This window comes from Alligator mississippiensis, chromosome 9, assembly GCF_030867095.1.
Source record: "Alligator mississippiensis isolate rAllMis1 chromosome 9, rAllMis1, whole genome shotgun sequence".
NCBI lineage: Eukaryota > Metazoa > Chordata > Crocodylia > Alligatoridae > Alligator > Alligator mississippiensis.
The window spans coordinates 75,574,457-75,591,380 of NC_081832.1; the positions used below are offsets into that span (position 1 = coordinate 75,574,457).

The 16,924-nt window shown below is 58.7% G+C and overlaps 1 protein-coding gene across 1 annotated transcript; it reads left to right on the forward strand.

Moving 5' to 3' along the window:
• Positions 1-6,980: 6,980 nt before the first annotated feature.
• On the forward strand, positions 6,981-14,202 carry GM2A (ganglioside GM2 activator). The gene is made up of 4 exons (XM_006262386.4): positions 6,981-7,120; positions 9,615-9,767; positions 11,495-11,677; positions 12,528-14,202. Exons 1-4 carry the CDS (start codon positions 7,037-7,039, stop codon positions 12,681-12,683), a joined length of 576 nt encoding a protein of 191 aa, XP_006262448.1. The 5' UTR covers positions 6,981-7,036; the 3' UTR covers positions 12,684-14,202.
• Positions 14,203-16,924: the final 2,722 nt, after the last annotated feature.

Below are 16,924 nucleotides of genomic sequence, written 5' to 3' on the forward strand. Positions count from 1 at the left end.
GAAAGCCTGTAACTAGAGATGACCAATTTGACCATGTGCTACAGACTCTGAGACCATATCAGATCACCCCTGACTCAGTTGGGACTTGTTGCTGGGATAGGAGCCAGCAACAAAACTCAAGTCCAGATGCAGGCTGCGCAGATCGTAGAGGGATGAAATGCAGCGCCCAAAGGCCTGCTTGGGGAGCAGGGGGCAGCTGGGGCATTTTGGGCAGGGTGGTTGGACCCTGGAGGAGTTGAGGCCTGGATCTCAGGAGCCTGGAAATGGAAAGCAGGGCTTTGGCACTGCCAAACCCCTGCCAGGCTGAACTTTGGGCACTGCTGAGGGATTATCTAGCAGGGAACAGCTCTACCAGGCCAGGGCAGTGTCGCTCCCCTTCCCCAACAGCAGCACCACTGGGGTCAAACGCTGGTGGCTGTTGCCCTGCTATCCCTGGTGGGCTCTTGTTGGGTCTCTGCCTCTGCCCGCTGGGATCGTGGCTTTGGATACCCGCTGTCTGGTTTGGCTTGCGCCCCACGGGCGGCAGAAGCCTGCTGTCCGTGAGCTACTAGCTGCAATACGATAAGCGTGTAGGATGTGCAGATAGGCTGGGCTTCCTGTGCCGGGCAGCCGCATGGCAGGCAGCGCTGCGGTTACCCGTGCTGTTGCACATGTTTGTTTTCAAAATGCTGTCTTTTCCCTGGGGGGCCTGGCCCAAAGAAGAGCCTGTCCCGGGGGGTCACCCTCCCTTGGGGAGGCAGGTGCTGGGGGACAGCGGGTTTGCTATGTGACCATTGAGATCTCTGAAGTTCACTAGCAATAAATCCTGGTCCAATCTCTCCTATGCAGCCTGCACCGGATGTGCCCTTGCTGGGGAGATCATGCATATCTCCCTATTGCACGTGGCCCCTCCGTGTGTCAGTGCTAAGCTCTTTCTCCCCAATTAGGCATCGTGGCACTAACAAAGCGGGATCCTAGTCCACCTTGCTTATGGCCTGCGAGAAACCATGAGCACTTTTGTATCACATCTTCATTGGACATCTAGGTCACAAGCTGGGATGAGGACCCAGCTGCTCAGGTGAAGCCAGCAGCGCACCCTGCTTTCCCGCAGAAAGGTAAGGAAAGCAGGATCAAAGCTTGAGCAGCCCTGGGGCTGCTCTCGGTTATGTTTAGAGCTGGGTCCAATGGGCAGGGAGCACAGGGGTGATTAAAGTCCCAGTTCCTCTCCCCCTAAAAGGTAGGAGTGAATCAGAATCAGGCCCTGAGGTTGAAAAACAGCAGTCGATCAGGAGGTTTCCTTTGAAAGCAGCAAGTGTCAGGGGTGGGCGGCAGGGTGAGTCTGAGCCTGGTTAGAAACGCCTCCGTCCCAGCATCCCAGTCCAGCCAGTCTAGGTTGATCATGGACTGTGGTTGCATAACAGGCTATGACCCCGGCTCAGAAGGGTATTAATAAGACAATTGTCACGTAGGACCTGGTGTTTGGAGAGGCTTCTCCAAGGCTCTGAATTGACCAGTATTTGATAACCCCCAATCCGAAGTCAACAGTATCCACAGTGATACTATTGTAATGTATTTACCCAGGTGCACGGATAAGAGTGGTGTGTGTGCATAACCCCTGGCTGTGTCTCAGCTCTCCGTGTTTTGAAGCTGATAAGGGACGATTAGGGTGGAGCGGACACCTAATTACATCCCCTGGGCACATGGAAGAACCAGGCCTCTTGTCTGAGTCCGAACAGAAAGTGCGGCCCCTGTGCTATGAACCTGAAAGTGAACTGGGGGAGTGGGGGGGACCCTCGCACAGGAGCTGCTGGGCTGCACAGCTGGATTGGCTCCATTCAGCCCAGCTGCCTGGGACAGTGTGGGCCTCCAAAACACATGGAGGACTTCTTTGCAAGCTTAGACCCAGCTCAGGTTCCCAAGCTCCATTTTGGGGGAACCCTATGGGTACTTGTCCTTATTTGCCCTGGGACAACTCGGGTCAGCTTGCATAGGTGAGGCCTTTCCTATGCTCAGGCACGTGGTCGGCAAATATATTATCGCCGTGAAAATATGTAAGGAAGAAAAACTTCTTGTTTTTTGCAGCTATCTAGTTGGTCTCATGGGGTTTTGGTTGTAGCTGTGTTGGTCTAAGGAGAGACTCCCTATGCCTAGGGTGGCCATCGTAGAGGACAGTCTGGTTGCCCTCTGTCCTCTATTGATATGAAACCAGATGCCTTTATGACCTCTATGTGTCTCTTGAAGAGAAAAATAGAGGACACAAAGGCGTTGGGTTTGGTATCAATAGAGGAAAGAGTAGCAGAAAACCGGGATGTCCTCTATGATGGCCACCCTACCTATGCCTGAAGAAGGGTGATTGTGCCTCAAAGCTTGCAAATAACTTTTCCCCTAACTTCTCAGTGGATCTAATAAAAGATATCGCCTCTGCCATGAGTTTCAATTCCTAAGGAAGAAAGGGGCATTTGGGGGAGTTTTTGTCCGATGAAAGGTCTGTGCTCTGTGGGCAGCAGATGCTTTTGGTGAATCTCCAGGGTGGCCCAGGGCCCAGCTTTCCCACCTTTGAACATTTTCTACTAGCCCAGGATACGTACATGCAGACCATCGTGGGTATAATCAGGGGTTAAAGCATCACCAACTCTTTGCAAGATCAGGGCTTCAAAGCAGGCAAGTGAGCGCACCAGGCTGCGGGAGGGCGGTGAGCTGGAAGGCACGGATCTGGGGCCTTTTGTAATGGGATATAAATAACCGAGCTCTTCTTGCCGGCAGCGATCTCTGCCGGCTGCCTTTGCAGCTGAAGTCAGTCCAGGGGGTTGTCTGACAAACACCCAAGACTCTGTGACTTGGGATCCGGTTGCGAGGTCCCAGGTCCTTCGCACTGCTTGGCCACACTGGGCCCAGGGAAAAGTCCCAGCTCCTTCTGATGGCATCAGGGGGGTTCTCCAGGGCCCTGCATCTAAGCCTAGAGGCAACACGGGCTCGTCTTTTTAGGATGGGGCAAGGAGTTCAGACCCTTCATGCTGTTTTGGGGGAACAATCAAAGCTTTGAAAACTGGGGAGGGGGAAACCTGTATTCGGTTGACATCAGAGGGGCTGAACGCCCAGGCTGGGTGTTACCCTCCATCTCTGTGTGAACCTGGGCAGTGGCGGTGGAGGCAAAGTGTGACCAGCCCATGCTCCTTGTCCGTCTTTAGGCCAGCTCTCTGCATGAAAGTGGTGACTCTGGCCTGGTAGGAGGCAGACGCTGCAGATGAAAACCACACGGCGACGTACCCCTCCTCGCTCCAAGAGCACGAGGAGCGCGGCAGCCTGAGGCAGAGGTGGGAGGAAGAGGTCTGCAAGAGCAGTGCTATTTATTCCTCAGCCCTAAGCCTCTGTCGGATGATAAGGGACACAGTTGTCATGGCCTGGCGGGTGCGAGGCGAGGGGATACGTTCCAGGCCTCCTCCCTGTCCCTACCCTGGTCCCTGTGCACCACACGCCGGTTCTGCCTCGTTACTAAATAAGGATGAGCTGCCACCACCGCCGGGCTGCTAGAAATAGCTCCCAGCCAAGGGTTCGGGTGACCCCGGGGACCTTCACCTTGTGGAGTCAGGGCTCCTCCTCTCCTGTGCTCTCCAGCCCTCCGGGGTGGCAACCACAGGGCTGCTGAGCACCCGGGAAGGGTGCAGCATGCTCTATTGCCACGGGGCAGCTGGGCTCGCTTGTATTCCCGACATCCCATCTGGATGAGACATTCCCACCGCTCCTGACCCTCGGTCCCTCGGGCTGTTTCATCAGTGTCCTGGGCCCAATCCTTAGAGATTTAGCCTGGAAGAGACCTCCACAGGTCACCTAGTCCAACCCGCTGCCTGAGGCCGGATCAGCCCTGTCTGAACCATCCCGGACAAATCCATAGTCTAACCTCTTTGGAAAACCATTATCACCCCTGACGTAACACAAGACGTAATCCCCAAACCTGCCATAGGGAAAACGGGGACGGTGGCAGCCAATGTCCAGCTGTTGCAAAGGTTGTTCATCAACACAGATCTCAGGTTGAGACCGTGCCCCCGCAGCTACAGAGGCAGGCAAAAAGCCCCATGGTCCATGCCAATCTGATCATGGGGTAAAATTCCTTCCTGACCCCAAATGCAGCATTGGTCTGACTCTGAGCAGAGAGGCAAGATCCTTTAGCCAGGACCCTATGGGCTCACGTCCCAGCAGTGGCACTGGCACAGCCCAGTCCCTGTCCCCAGCCTGGGCTGCAGCCAGCACCCAGTGCCTCTGGAGGAGGCTTCAAAACACGAGGATGCAAGTAGGGGCAAGAGAAATTGCCTCCCAGCCCCATCCTGCAACCAGCAAAGCCTGGGGAAGACCCACAGCATAGGCATAGCTACACCTACATCATCCCTGGCCAACCTCTTCCCAACCATCTCCAGTGATGGAGAGTCCGCACCTTCCCTAGGCATCTGTCTACTCCATTGCCTCACTGTTATAACAGTGAAGAAGTTTTTTTTCCCTGAGATCCAACTTAAACCTCAACCTCAATCCTGGGAAGGAGCTGGTACCAACTGCTGGTAGAGGCAAGCCTGGGCTAGTTGGACCGGATGGAGCAGGGCCGTGCCTCTGGTCCTGCTCCTCCTGCAGCTGCACGTCGCCTGTTCCCTTTGCAGGAGATGCAGGTTATTTGTGGGGGCAGCAGCTCATTTTGCCCCCCAGAACAGCTCACTGTGCTCCCCCTTGTGTCTGCCCCTTTGCCTCCTATCTGGGACGCAGCCTGGGCACCTCTTGGGGGGGGGGCCCTCTTGCTGTGTTGATCACCCACAAGCTTGTTTGGCAGCAACTGGGAGCAGCACATCCTGTACTGCAGGGGCTGGGCTTGAGGTCCTGTCCAACTGGGGGATGCTCTGATATCTCATTAGTACTATTAGAAGATTGGCATGAGCCTGGGCTGAGCTGCTGGGCAGAAGACTGGCATGCAGAAAGCAGCTCAGCCATCAGGGGTCTTGATCCTATACAAATGGTATTACTAGATTGGCACCCAGAGCACATAGCGGGGCTACGAGAGCCAGGCACTGTGGCCGGACGGGCAAGATTAGCAATGCAGACCCCCTTCCTGCAAGAGTCACTGCTTCCCACAGGAGACGGGGAGTACAGCTGAGGGATCCTTCACAGGGCATTGCAGTAAAGCATGTTAGGCCAGTGCCCGTTGTTACCGACAGTGGACTCTGTAGAAGAAGAGGCTGCCATGCCACCTCCTGGCTTTGAAGGGTGGCTTTTCAGTCCCACAGAGAGGAGGAGTTGGTTGCTGTTGCACTTAGCAAACCAGTGTGAAAGACCCTCTTGACTCATGATAGAAGAATTTCTTTGGAGGGACACTGACCCCCTCCTGCTCCAGGAGGCCCAGGCAAAACAGGCTCCTGATGCCCTTGTGCATGCCTCAGCAGAGGGCTGCGGGCTCTGCATGACCTGTGGCCTGGGGATTTTCCCAGGAAACTTGTTTTTTTCCAGTGAGGAAATGCTGATTCCTGCAGATGGAGTCGCTCAGACCTGCCTGGAGATACTGTGCCATCGATCGGGTGTCTCCTGGAAAAGGGGGGTGCAAAGGGCTTCTGGCCTCACGCTGGGGGCTCGCTGCTACCCAGGGAAGGCTGCAAGGATCTGCAGGGCTCCCAGCCTGCGCTCTAATGGCCCAAGGCCCCAGGGAGGCTTCTGGGATCTGTGTAGGGATCCCAGCCTGCACTCTACTGATGTGACCCCTGCTGCAGGAGACCTGCAGGGATCCCAGGCTGTGCTCTAGGGGTCTGAATCCTGGGGGAGGTTGCAAGGGATCTGCAAGGATCCCAGGCTGCATTTGGTGCATCCAAGCCTTTGGGGGAGGCTTGAAGGGATCTGCAGGGATCCTAACCTGTGCCCAAGGGTCCAAGTCCCTGGGGAGGCCATGGGGGGTCTGCAGGGATGCCAGGCTGCGCTTGGCGAGTCCAACCCCCTGGGGAAGTTGCAGGGAATCTGCAGGGATCCCAGCCTGCCCTCTGTGGATCTGAGCCCCTGGGGAGGCTGCAGGGATCCCAGGCTGCACTCAGTGAGTCCAACCCCCAGGGCAGGACAGGTTGCAGATCTATAGGGATCCCAGGTTGTGCTCTATGGGTCTGAGCCCTCCTGTGGGGAGGTTGCAGGGGATCTGCAGGGATCCCAGGCTGCCCTCTATAGATGCAAGCCCCCCCCCCCGGGGAGGTTGTGGGGGATCTTTAGGGATCCCAGGCTGCCCTCTCTAGATGCGAGCCCCCCTGGGGAGGTTGCGGGGGATCTGCAGGGATCCCAGGCTGCCCTCTGTAGATCTGAGCTCCTGGGGAAGCTGCAGGGATCCCAGGCTGCACTCAGTGAGTCCAAACCCTAGGGCAGGACAGGTTGCAGATCTATAGGGATCCCAGGTTGTGCTCTATGGGTCTAAGCCCTCCTGTAGGGAGGTTGCAGGGGATCTGCAGGGATCCCAGGCTGCTCTCTATAGATCTGAGCCCTCCTGTAGGGAGGTTGCGGGGGATCTGCAGGGATCCCAGGCTGTCCTCTATAGATCTGAGCCCCCCATCGGGAGGTTGCGGGGAATCTGTAGGGATCCCAGCTTGTCCTCTATAAATGCGAGCCCCCTGGGGAGGTTGTGGGGGATCTGTAGGGATCCCAGCTTGTCCTCTATAAATGCGAGCCCCCCTGGGGAGGTTGTGGGGGATCTGTAGGGATCCCAGCTTGTCCTCTATAAATGCGAGCCCCCCTGGGGAGGTTGTGGGGGATCTGTAGGGATCCCAGCTTGTCCTCTATAAATGCGAGCCCCCCTGGGGAGGTTGTGGGGGATCTGTAGGGATCCCAGGCTGCCTTCTCTAGATGCGAGCCCCCCCGGGGAGGTGGCAGGAGGGATCCCAGGCTGCCCTCGGCGCCGAGGGAGGTTGCGGGGGATCCCGGGCTGCCCTCGGTGCACGCAAGCCCCGGCTGCGGCTCCTCCCCCGGGCGGGCGCGGGGCCGGACCAGGCGCTGACGCTTTCCGCCGCTGCCGGGGACGCCGTGCCCGCTCCGCTCCGCTCCGCTCCGCACCATGCAGCCGGCCGCGCTGGCGCTGGCGCTCGCCGCCCTCCAGCTGTGCACAGCTGGATCCGCGCCGCGCCCCAGGCTCCGCCAGGTGAGGGTCGCGGGTGTCTGCCCGGGACAGACCCCTTTCCCCGCGGGGCGCAGGCTGGGAGCCCGCCACAGACCCCTTTCTTCTCAGGGGCTTGGACCCCGTGAGCGCAAGCTGGGATCCGTGCAGGTCCCCTGCAAGCAACCCCTGGGGACTTGGGCCCGTGGAGCGCAGGCTGGGATCCCTATACGGATCCCTTTCTTAGGGGCAGGCTGAGATCCCTGCAAGCAGCCTCCAGGGGGTTGGACTCCTGGCATGCAGGCTGGGATCCCTACACGGATCCTTTTCTCCCCGGGGACTTGGATGTGGAGAGCGCAGGCTGGGATCCCTGCAGCCGCGAGGCCAGAAGTGCTTTGCCGCTCCCTTTTCCGGGAGACACCTAACTGGCCCGCGGCATGGTGTCTCCGGGTGGGTCTGAGCGCAGGAGTCAGTGTTTCCTCACTGGGGAAACAAGGTTTCCTGGGAAAAACCCCAGGCCCTGAGCCAGCGGCACAGCGGAGGATGCCAGAGCCTTAAGGTGGCTTCGTCTCTGGTCCCCAAAGTGGGCTCGCAACACAGGTGGGGTTTCCCAGGCCCCGGGGAGGCTGCAGGGTCAGTGCTGGCCCTTTGCCTGGCTCCGTGTTGGGGTCGGCGCCCAGGGCCACCTGTGTTCGAGCCGCTGGGGGACAAGGGACTCCAGGGAGCAAGAGGGACCTGGGACCATACACGGAGGGGAGCCCCAGCCTGAGCTCCTCCAGCAGCGGCACCGTGTGCTGGCCTGCCCGTGCGTGGGAGTGGGGCAGTTTCCCAGCTCTGCCTTGCAAAGCAGGTGTGGGGAGGCAGGCCCGGGCTCATCAGGTGCAGCCCTGCTGCCTCTCCCTGCCCTGGGATCCCTTTGTCCCTTGGAAAGCACCTCGGGTTATGTCACTCCAGGCAGTGCAGAGATTGGGCCGAATCAGGAACCTGTCTCCCCTCCAGCCGGCCCCACTTTCTGTTCCCTGTTCGCTCCCAGTTTCGGTTCCACTGCTCCCACGTCCCACCTTGCCAGCATCGGGAGCTCTGGGAGACGGGCCTGAGGGCTCAGCAGATTTCTTAAGAGATTTCCTGCATGTCTGCCCAGAAGGCCGAGAGAGGACAGGCAGGAGAGCAGCTGTTGCAAAACATGGAGAAAGGCCTGGCTGCCGCAGAGCACAGCTACTATGCTGGCTTGTGACCCCTTCTACCCCGTCCTGACCATGGGTGGGTGTGGGTCTAAGTTAGCCTGGGGGCTGCTCTACACTGCACCAGGCTGATGCAAGGGGTGTTTTGCTCGTGGCTTGTGCCAGCGGCCATGGGGAGAAGATGTCCTTGCTGAAAAAGAGGGGATTGTCCATGCCCCCTTGGCAAAGCCAAATCTGGATGGAGCAACAACTCGCTGCTCTTTGGACCCTGCCCAGTTCTGCAAACACAGCATGGCTCAACCCTTCCTCTGGGACCCATCACATGCCGCGAAAGGGGACACACACAAGCTGGTTCTCTTCACCCCGAAACTGCTTGGCGTAGGGTGAAAAGGGGCATTGGAGGGAAGTTGAGTGATGCGCACTTCTGCGTTTCCAGCAGCTGGACTGCAGCTGTGATAAGAGCAACCCTCATTTCCCTTATCACCCCCAGCCTGCAAACCCAGTGGCTGCTGTTGCTTCTCAGCCCAGAGCTCTCGGTTCCTGCTGGGCTCCAGCAGCAGCTCACATGACAGGGGGTTAAATTATGGAAGAGCACAAGGTTTCCTGTGCTTGCTTAGACCTGGGAAAGGGCCTTTGATACATGCAGGGGGAGCGGCGGAGATATCAGTGAGTTGGTGAGTCAAGCTCATGTGCTGTGAGGACCTAACACCAGATGCTCACACACTTTTGAATCATTGTTTGAAGTGGTCACTACCCCTCTGCAGCCCAGTGTCATGTGCTGAGATGTCTTCCTTGCAGATAGCAGGGTCTCGGGACCCATTTGGCTCTTGGGGACAGGCTGCAACATCTGCTGAGGGCCGGCTAGAAATAAAAGAGGGGCTGCCCTGGTGTCTCTTGCCCATCCAAATGCAAGAGCTGGGTCCCCTGGGGAGAGGCAGGCTGCAGCTGTCGCTGCCTCTGCTCTACCAGCCCTGCTTGGGGTAGTGAGAGTTTGGTTTCTAAGAGGGTGAACAGAGAAGCACGTTCCCATGGCTCAGATGTTTCTTCTTCTGAGCCTTTCCACGCATCAGCTGCTGTGGTAAGTGCTTGTGTGCACGCTCTACCCTGTGGTAAGTCAGCCCTAACCCACAGCGGCTTGTTCCTCACGAAAAAGGCGTGAAGTGCGCATTGCAACGAAGTCTTGTCATCGTGCTCCTTAGCAAAGCCACTGACTTCCCTATAATGCCCCCTCCTGCTGCTGGAGCCCTGACTCCCTGCAGCCATCTACAGGGAGCCCGAGCCTGCATCGGCAGATGGGGTGCCACGTCCCCAGCGTAGTGCAGATGCTCTTTCACCCTTTCCCTCCTCGAATCCTGTAGGTTCGTGGCTTCTCGTGGGAGGACTGTGGTGGCGGGAAGGATCCCATCGTACTCCAGAGTCTCTCCATAGCCCCGGACCCCATCCACATCCCAGGGAATGTGAAAGTCAGCGCGAGCGTCACCAGCTCAACTCCCATGACCTCGCCTCTGAAGGTACGTGAGCCAGGCATGACCCGGTACCCAGGCTGGGTGGCTTTGCAAGGCTTGGAAATAAGGGGGCTCTTGGGGGCCTAGAGAAGACCGAAGTGCCCCGGGGTCAGGCTGGACTGAAGGCCTCTCTTAGCAGGGGAAACCACCTGGATGCTGTGGGCTGAGCAGCTGCGGGCAAACAGGTGGCGGATATTAGCCCTCAGAAGTGGAGGCAGTGCAAAGACTTCTGTTCAGCTCCATCTTTGCTGCTGGAAGGGAAAGCAGATGAAAGGGCCAGGGCGGTGTTCCTGCCTCCCCCCAGGCGACGGGGAGGTTGCTTTGCAGCATTGAAGACGTTCCCCAGATAGAGGTTGGCATGCATTTGCTGCTGGCCTGGTCTGGATGGTCTTTCTAGCACGGGCAGGGAGCTACATCACAGCTCACACCCGGGTGGCTTGCTCATGGACGGGGGCATCACTGCCTTCCTGCCGCCGGGGTGGTACGGCCACAGCGAGCCGGGTGCCAGGAGTTGAGGCTGCACGTCCTCTGCATCGACAAGCCCGGAGTGAAACGCGCCCTGCCCCTATGACGCGGAGCTGGGCGAGAGCCCAGCCGCCCCCGTGCTCTTGAGCAACCTGGCAGTGCCTCTGCTTTGGTGGGTGCCGGGGAGGATCTTGGGGATCAAGGCCGGGCCTGAAAAATGCCGAAGGAGCATGGGCCTGATGGATGAGTCTGAATCCCAGGGCATGGGCAAGCTGCAGCGTTGAGTCCAGCTCCATCATTGGGTCCAGTCTGGGGGGTGGCAAACCGTGCTTCCCAGTCTGAGAGTGAACTGGGAGCCAGGGCCATGAATGAGCAGGGAAGGCCAAGCCACCAATGCTGCACATGCCCCTTGCATTCAGCTATGTGGTAGTACAGGGCATGGCTGCCCTCCCTATGGGGCCTTTCCCTGCTGCAGCCGGCACAGAGGGACCCTCTGGGGATTGCCGGGGCGGGTGGGACGGTGCTTAACCCTGGGCCCAGCTGCAGAAACCAGGTGAGAGCCCTTTGCAGCATCATGCCATCCATAGCACGGTGCCTGGGACAGTAAGAAGCACAAAGCCATGTCCGGAGTGGCCCAGGCCTCTCTTATTTGGCCGCATGAGCCCTTCCTGTAGCTCCCTGTGGGGCTTGCTATTGCCACTCCTCCCATGAAAGGGTCACATCCTGCCCTGGACTCTCATGGGAGCTGCGCATACCCAGGGCAGGACTCCAACGCCTTTCATAGCACTGCCAGTAACGCACGGCAGTGATGCCCGGTGATCGAGGCTCTGTGTGCCAGGCGCTGTACAGATTGAGACCCAGTGGCAGTGCTTGTCCTAAGAGCTTGCGATCTAAGTTAGGACCGGTGCTCTCTGAGGGCAGGATTCAAGCAGAAGCAGCCTCCAGTGAGCTTCCCTGAGTGGGGAGCCTGCAGCCAGATGGCTTGTCCCTGTTCTGGCCTAGTGCTCTGGCTGGCAGATGTGGGGCTGGGTCCGCTTCTCCATGACGGGTGTGATCCAACTCCACGGGATTTCCTTTAGCAAGATGCATCCCCTGCCCACGGGGACATGCAGTTTAAGTCCTACCAGAGAAACAAAAGTGGGACATTGCTTAGGATGGCAGGCGTGGGGAGGTGACGGGGGGGAAAGCTGGAAGGCGTGGGGAAGAGGAGGGAGAGACCAGCCCAACTGTGATGTTGTGGTATGCGATTGTGCATTCAACCTTTCCAGGGGGTCGTAACACTGGAGAAGAAGGTGGCCGAAATATGGATACAGATCCCCTGCATCGACCAGATGGGCAGCTGCACATATGACAACCTCTGCAGCATCCTGGATGACATTATCCCCCCCGGCCAGCCATGCCCGGAGCCCCTGGTCACCTACGGCATCCCCTGCCACTGCCCCTTCAAAGCAGTAAGCTCCAAGGCAGCAGACACCGTTGGCTGCCTGCAGACCAGGCCCTCTTTCCCACCTAGCTGGGGTCTAGCTGGGGAAGGGGCTTTGTGAACTCCAGGAGGGAAGAAAATAGCAACTGGGAAAGTAGCTGGGAGTCAGCGGTGCAGGAAGGTGCATGCCCCGTGTTGGGAGCAGTGGGTTCAGTAGGTCTCCTTCCCCTGCAGACAGCACTAAGCAAGCTGCTGGCTCAGAGGCAGAGGATGCTGGATAAAAGCCCCAGCCCCTGGGCCTTTCCTAGGCTTGGGGAGCCCGCCTGCTGCTTAGCTTCACCCATGGGTTGGAGGCGGGAGCCTGGGTCTCATCAGGGTCACCTGGGCTCCAACTCATGGTGGCTGCTGCCCTCTGCCGGCTGCTTGCGCTGCAGCGAGGTGAAGCCTCCGAGCCTGCCCCGGCACAGGGTGGTGTAGCAGGGTGCACCCGCAATGCAGCCCCAGCCGTAATTGCAGTACGGAGACCCTCCAGACAGGCTGGGGGTGACCTGTTTCCAGCAGCCAAACAGGAGTCGGGACAGAGGCTTCCAGGTGTGGCCGCAGGGAGTCAAATGGAGCCAGTGCCGGGCCCTGGCAGGGGGTAGAAATAACCATGCAAGGGAGACACCTGAACAGAGAGCTGGAGGATTCCCCGGAGAGGGACAGCAGCAAGGGGGCAGTTAGCCACCACAAATTATGGATGCGGAGACACCCTTACATTGGTGCCTCCCAGTCGTGGCAGAGCTGAGCTCCAGGTGTGGATACGAAGCTTGTTGGATCTCAGCTGGGCTTGCCCCGAATGCCGCCGTGGGGGCTGACACGTCCTTTTCCCTCCTCAGGGCTCCTACTCCCTGCCCACCAGCGACTTCGCCTTGCCTGACATAGAGCTGCCCTCGTGGCTGACCAACGGCGACTACCGCATCCGGGGTGTCGTGAGCTATGGCGGCAAGGAGCTCTCCTGTGTCCAGCTGGAGCTATCCGTCCACTCCGACTGAGGGCGGGTGGCCGCGGCTGACCCTGAGCTGTCTCCCCTGCTGCTGCTACCATCCCTCCTTCCTGCTCCCTGTCCTGGGAGACACGCTGGGGGTGGTGGGCAGCTGCCCTGCTGTCAGTCCGAGCCACCTTGTGCACCCCATGCTGTAGAGCAAAGTGTCCTGCCTCCCCGTCCCCTGGGGTGCCGGCCAGCGGTGCCCCATTCAGCTCCCTGTACCAGCTTCGGGCCTCACCCAGGGTCCCCTGAAGTCAGTAGAAAGACCTAGGACAGACCCCCCCATTTCAGAGGACTTTGGACCAGGCTCTTGAATCCCAGCGGGGTGGGCAGCCAGGCTCTTCCCACCCTGCCGCCTCCGGCCCGCGGAGATCTGCTGACTCCTAATCCCATGCACAAGGCTTCCCAGGCGCGGAGCTACTTTCCAGGTCACCCCCCCAGCCTCCCACCAGAGCAAAGGCAGCTGTAAGGAGGCCTGATGAAGTAGACACTTCATGCCTGCTTGCAATTAAACCGCTTTCCTAACACTAAACACTGCATGCATCTTCCTCCTCCCTCCAGCCAGGAATAGCAGCAGCCATCCAGCTTGCTGAAGTAAAACAAAATGGGTCTTCAGACCCCTTCACGCACTTCGGCGGGAGCTGGGCCAAGCATTATAATAGCCGTTCTTAATGGATAAATCAGGGAGACACGCCATGCTCGGGGTCTGCGGGACCAGCAGCCAGTCTGTTTTGTGGCGGTCCTTCCTATGAGTCAGCCGCAGCATGGAGCCCGTGTCTCGGCAGGTAGCCCCAAGATCTGTGACATCCTGTAACCTTCCCCGACGGGACCGAGCCAGGACAGATCCAGTCCAAAGACAATGTTGCTGGCCGTGAGGGGAATCAAGCAGGCGGGCTGGGCTTGGCCTGCCAGCGCAACGGACCGTCGACTGCATGGACGCGGCCTCTCGCCGGAGGAGAGAGACCAAGAAACAAGTGCCACATTCCTTCCTCCCCCACGGGACCAAGAGACTCGCTCTACCAACAGAGGGAGATCGGCTTCTGCAGTGCAGATGTTTGCCTCTGGAAGGCAATGCAGTACCTGCTTCCCGAGCACGCCGAAACGTGTTTGCTTATGGAGCTGGCCCTCGGGTGCGCGCGGGAGACGCCCCACCGTGGCCGCACACCCTCTCCACTTATCCTGTGCCCTCGGCTCGCACCCTGCCCTGGGGTTGTGCAACACAAGGAAGCATGAGATGCTATCACCATGTCTTCAAGTCCCCATGCCGTAACCACTGCACGTCCTGATCTGGCTCAGGGCTCGCTCTGTGCCATACTCGCAACTGAAGGGCGGATCTGCCTCCCAATACTTTGCAAGCCTTTAACAACTACCTTCCCGCTTCCTGAGTTTGATGCTTAACAGCCTCCCAAATGACGTGCTAACCCTCTTGCCCACAGCCTCATTGCTTGGTGTTTTCCTCGCTGGGTTTAATGTGAGGAGAGCCACTGCCCTTAGCGGTGAGTTTTAATAAATCTTTTTACCTAGAACGCAGAGCCCAAGTCAGTCATTCTTGGGGTCTTGGTGACCTTGGGATCATTGCTTTATTTTTAGGAAACCTTGGGTGACGTGACCTAGTGCATGTGGAAGTGGAAACCACACGGGCTGGCTGGCAGGGGTAGTGTGGGTATGTATTCAGCACCACTGCCCACACACATCAGTCCTAGCTCTGTTTTCACTCCCTGTGTCATTAAAGGTAGGACTTGTCACAAGATGTGGGGGGAAGCTGAGGGTTCAGCCACATTCACAAAGGGGTTGGACACAGGCTTGGAGGAAAGAGGCATCAGTCACTATTGAGTGTAGGAGTGAGGAGCACGGCCTCCGAGTCAGAGCTTCCTAGACCTTTAAATGCTGGAGGCTGTGCAGGAGAGAGGAGCAGTGCAAAACGCGGCTCAGATCCAGCTCACTCTCCCTTCCAGCCACTGTGTGATGCAGGTACAGTTTTTCGGGGGGTTTGGTACTGGGAGTATAGTCCCTGAATCAGTACAAGGTGTAACCTTGGCGCTTCAAGGCACAGACCATGTCTGTGGTAGTCATGCTTCTGAGCTTGGTGGAGGTTAGAGGTGAACCGGTACATTGGTCCGATATCAGATCGGCACTGATATAAAGAAAATTATCTGTATCGGATATTGGCCTGATAATTTGGCTGATAAATGGCAGCACGTAAGTGGCCAGGAGTGCAGCTCAGCAGCTTGGAGAGCTGCACGCAGCTGGTAAGTCTGGTGCGGTGGAAGGGGAGGGGGAAACGAAGGGGTGGGGGTGGTGGGGGCAGATCAAGGCGCCCCGCAGTGAGGGAGGGAGCGGGGCTGGGGCAAGCGCTGCCCAGCCAGCGTGGGGTGGGTGCAGGACAGAGCCCTGGCTTGTTCAGTGGGTGCAGGGGGTGGCACTCGCTGCTGCATGCTGCTCATCCAGGAGAGCTGGTGGGGGGGCATGTGCCCCCGGATCTGCCTGGGGCAGGCACTGCATGGGGCTCTTCCCAACAGGGGCTGGGCCAGGCTGTGCTCAGGGCGGGTGGTGGCGGTGCTGGGAAAAGGAACTGGGGGGGCTATGTTGAATTTTGTGGGGGCTGCAGCCCCCCCCCCCCCCGTGGGCGCCTCCCAGCCCCACTACCCCCCACCCCAAGCACAGCCCAGCCCCCACTGGGAAGAACCTGGCACAGCCCCAGCCCTAGCCGGCAGCGGCAGCTGCTCCGCCTCAAGCAGATCCAGGCCCACACGGGCCCCTGTGCCCTCCTGGGGTGCATGTAGCGGTGGGAGCCGCTCCCTGGATGATCCATGGCTCCATCCCATGCCTGCCAGGGCTGTGCAAAATGGCACTGTTCTGCTCCGACTTCAGTTTCAACGTTCGGATGGAACAGTGTTTTGTATCGAATTTTAATTTCAAGTCGAAACAGCCTCACCGTTCCCACGTTTTGCCCAACCATCAGGCTGGGGAAAGGTGGGCTGAGTTCCCATTCCCCACACCAGATTGGGCTGGGGATGGGCCGACTTTGCATCCCCAGCCTGATGTAGTGTGGGGGATGGGAACTTAGCCCAGCTGGGCTGACTCTGCATCCCCAGCTGGCTTGTAGGGCTCCAGCCCGACTGCAGCGCTTGGAAGGGAAACTGAGCCCAGGCTCAGTTCCCTTTCCCTGCCTGTGATCGGCTTCCCACAGCCCGGTGACCAGGGCGGGGAGCGGGGAGCCAGAGCTTCCCTCCTGGCTGCTGCTGAGAGCACAGCCCTGATTCTCCTGTCTCCCACCACTTGCTGTTGACTGCTTCGAAACGTTTTGCCTAGCCTCGTTTTGTTTCAAGGCTGTTTTGAAGCCCTTTGTTTTGATTCGATTTCACTGTTTCGAGCTCGGAAAGAGTCGAAACAGCGTTGAATCAAAACAGCCGGTGAAATTTTGCACAGCTCCACTCCCTCCTCACTGCGGGGGCCTCGATCTCCCCCGCAGCCCTTCCCTCCCGGCCCCTTCTACCACAATGGACTTATCAGCTGCACTGGAAATCGGATCGGTATTGGCCAATACGCCTCCTTAGAAATCGGCTATGGGTATCAGCCCCAAAGTCTCTATCAGCGCACCCCGAGTGGAGGTGACAACATTGCAGATCCCATTCTCCAGGAGGACCTTCAGAACACCCTGTGGGTCTCCTCGTACGTGAGGCCGGAGACGCGCTTCACGCTGTCACGGCGAGTCAGGTGGTGGACAGCCGGCTTGGCGATGCCCTGGGTGTTGCTGCGGAGAGCTTTGGTTAATGAGACTTGGCACCACCTTTCCCCAACCTCTTGCTGCCAGATCTGCTTGAGGAGGCGCAGGCCACAGGGAGTCCGGGGTGTGACAGAGGGGACGGAGTAAGATGGACTTTGGGTCTGGCCCAGTCCACGGCAGCCCTGATGTTCTAGCTCATGGAGGTCTCTGCTTTTCTAGTCTGGGGGTGACACCCAAACACCCTGTTCGTGGCCTGCGGAGCCCCCAGCGGGGTCTTTCTGAGCTCCCTGCACTGCAGCCTTGCCCTAGTATCACCCCAGAGCTGGGGGAAAACCCCCAGTGGCAGCAAGGGAGGTTAGGAAACACTTTCAAACTCGGAGGCTCCCCAGAGAGGTGTGGACTCTCCACCCTTGGCGGTGTATGAAGCCCCGAGTGGGCAAAGCCTGGGCTGGGCTGACGGAGCGGGGTCCTCGCGGTTCCCGCCACGTGCGGCGCCGGCCCCAGCAGCCACGTGGCGCCGC

Coding starts and splice junctions, on each gene's coding strand:
- GM2A (XM_006262386.4), top strand. CDS start 7,037: ATGCAGCCGGCCGCGCTGGCGCTGGCGCTCGCCGCCCTCCAGCTGTGC. Junction 9,768..11,494: donor CCATGACCTCGCCTCTGAAG/GTACGTGAGCCA, acceptor CAACCTTTCCAG/GGGGTCGTAACACTGGAGAA. Junction 11,678..12,527: donor GCCACTGCCCCTTCAAAGCA/GTAAGCTCCAAG, acceptor TTCCCTCCTCAG/GGCTCCTACTCCCTGCCCAC.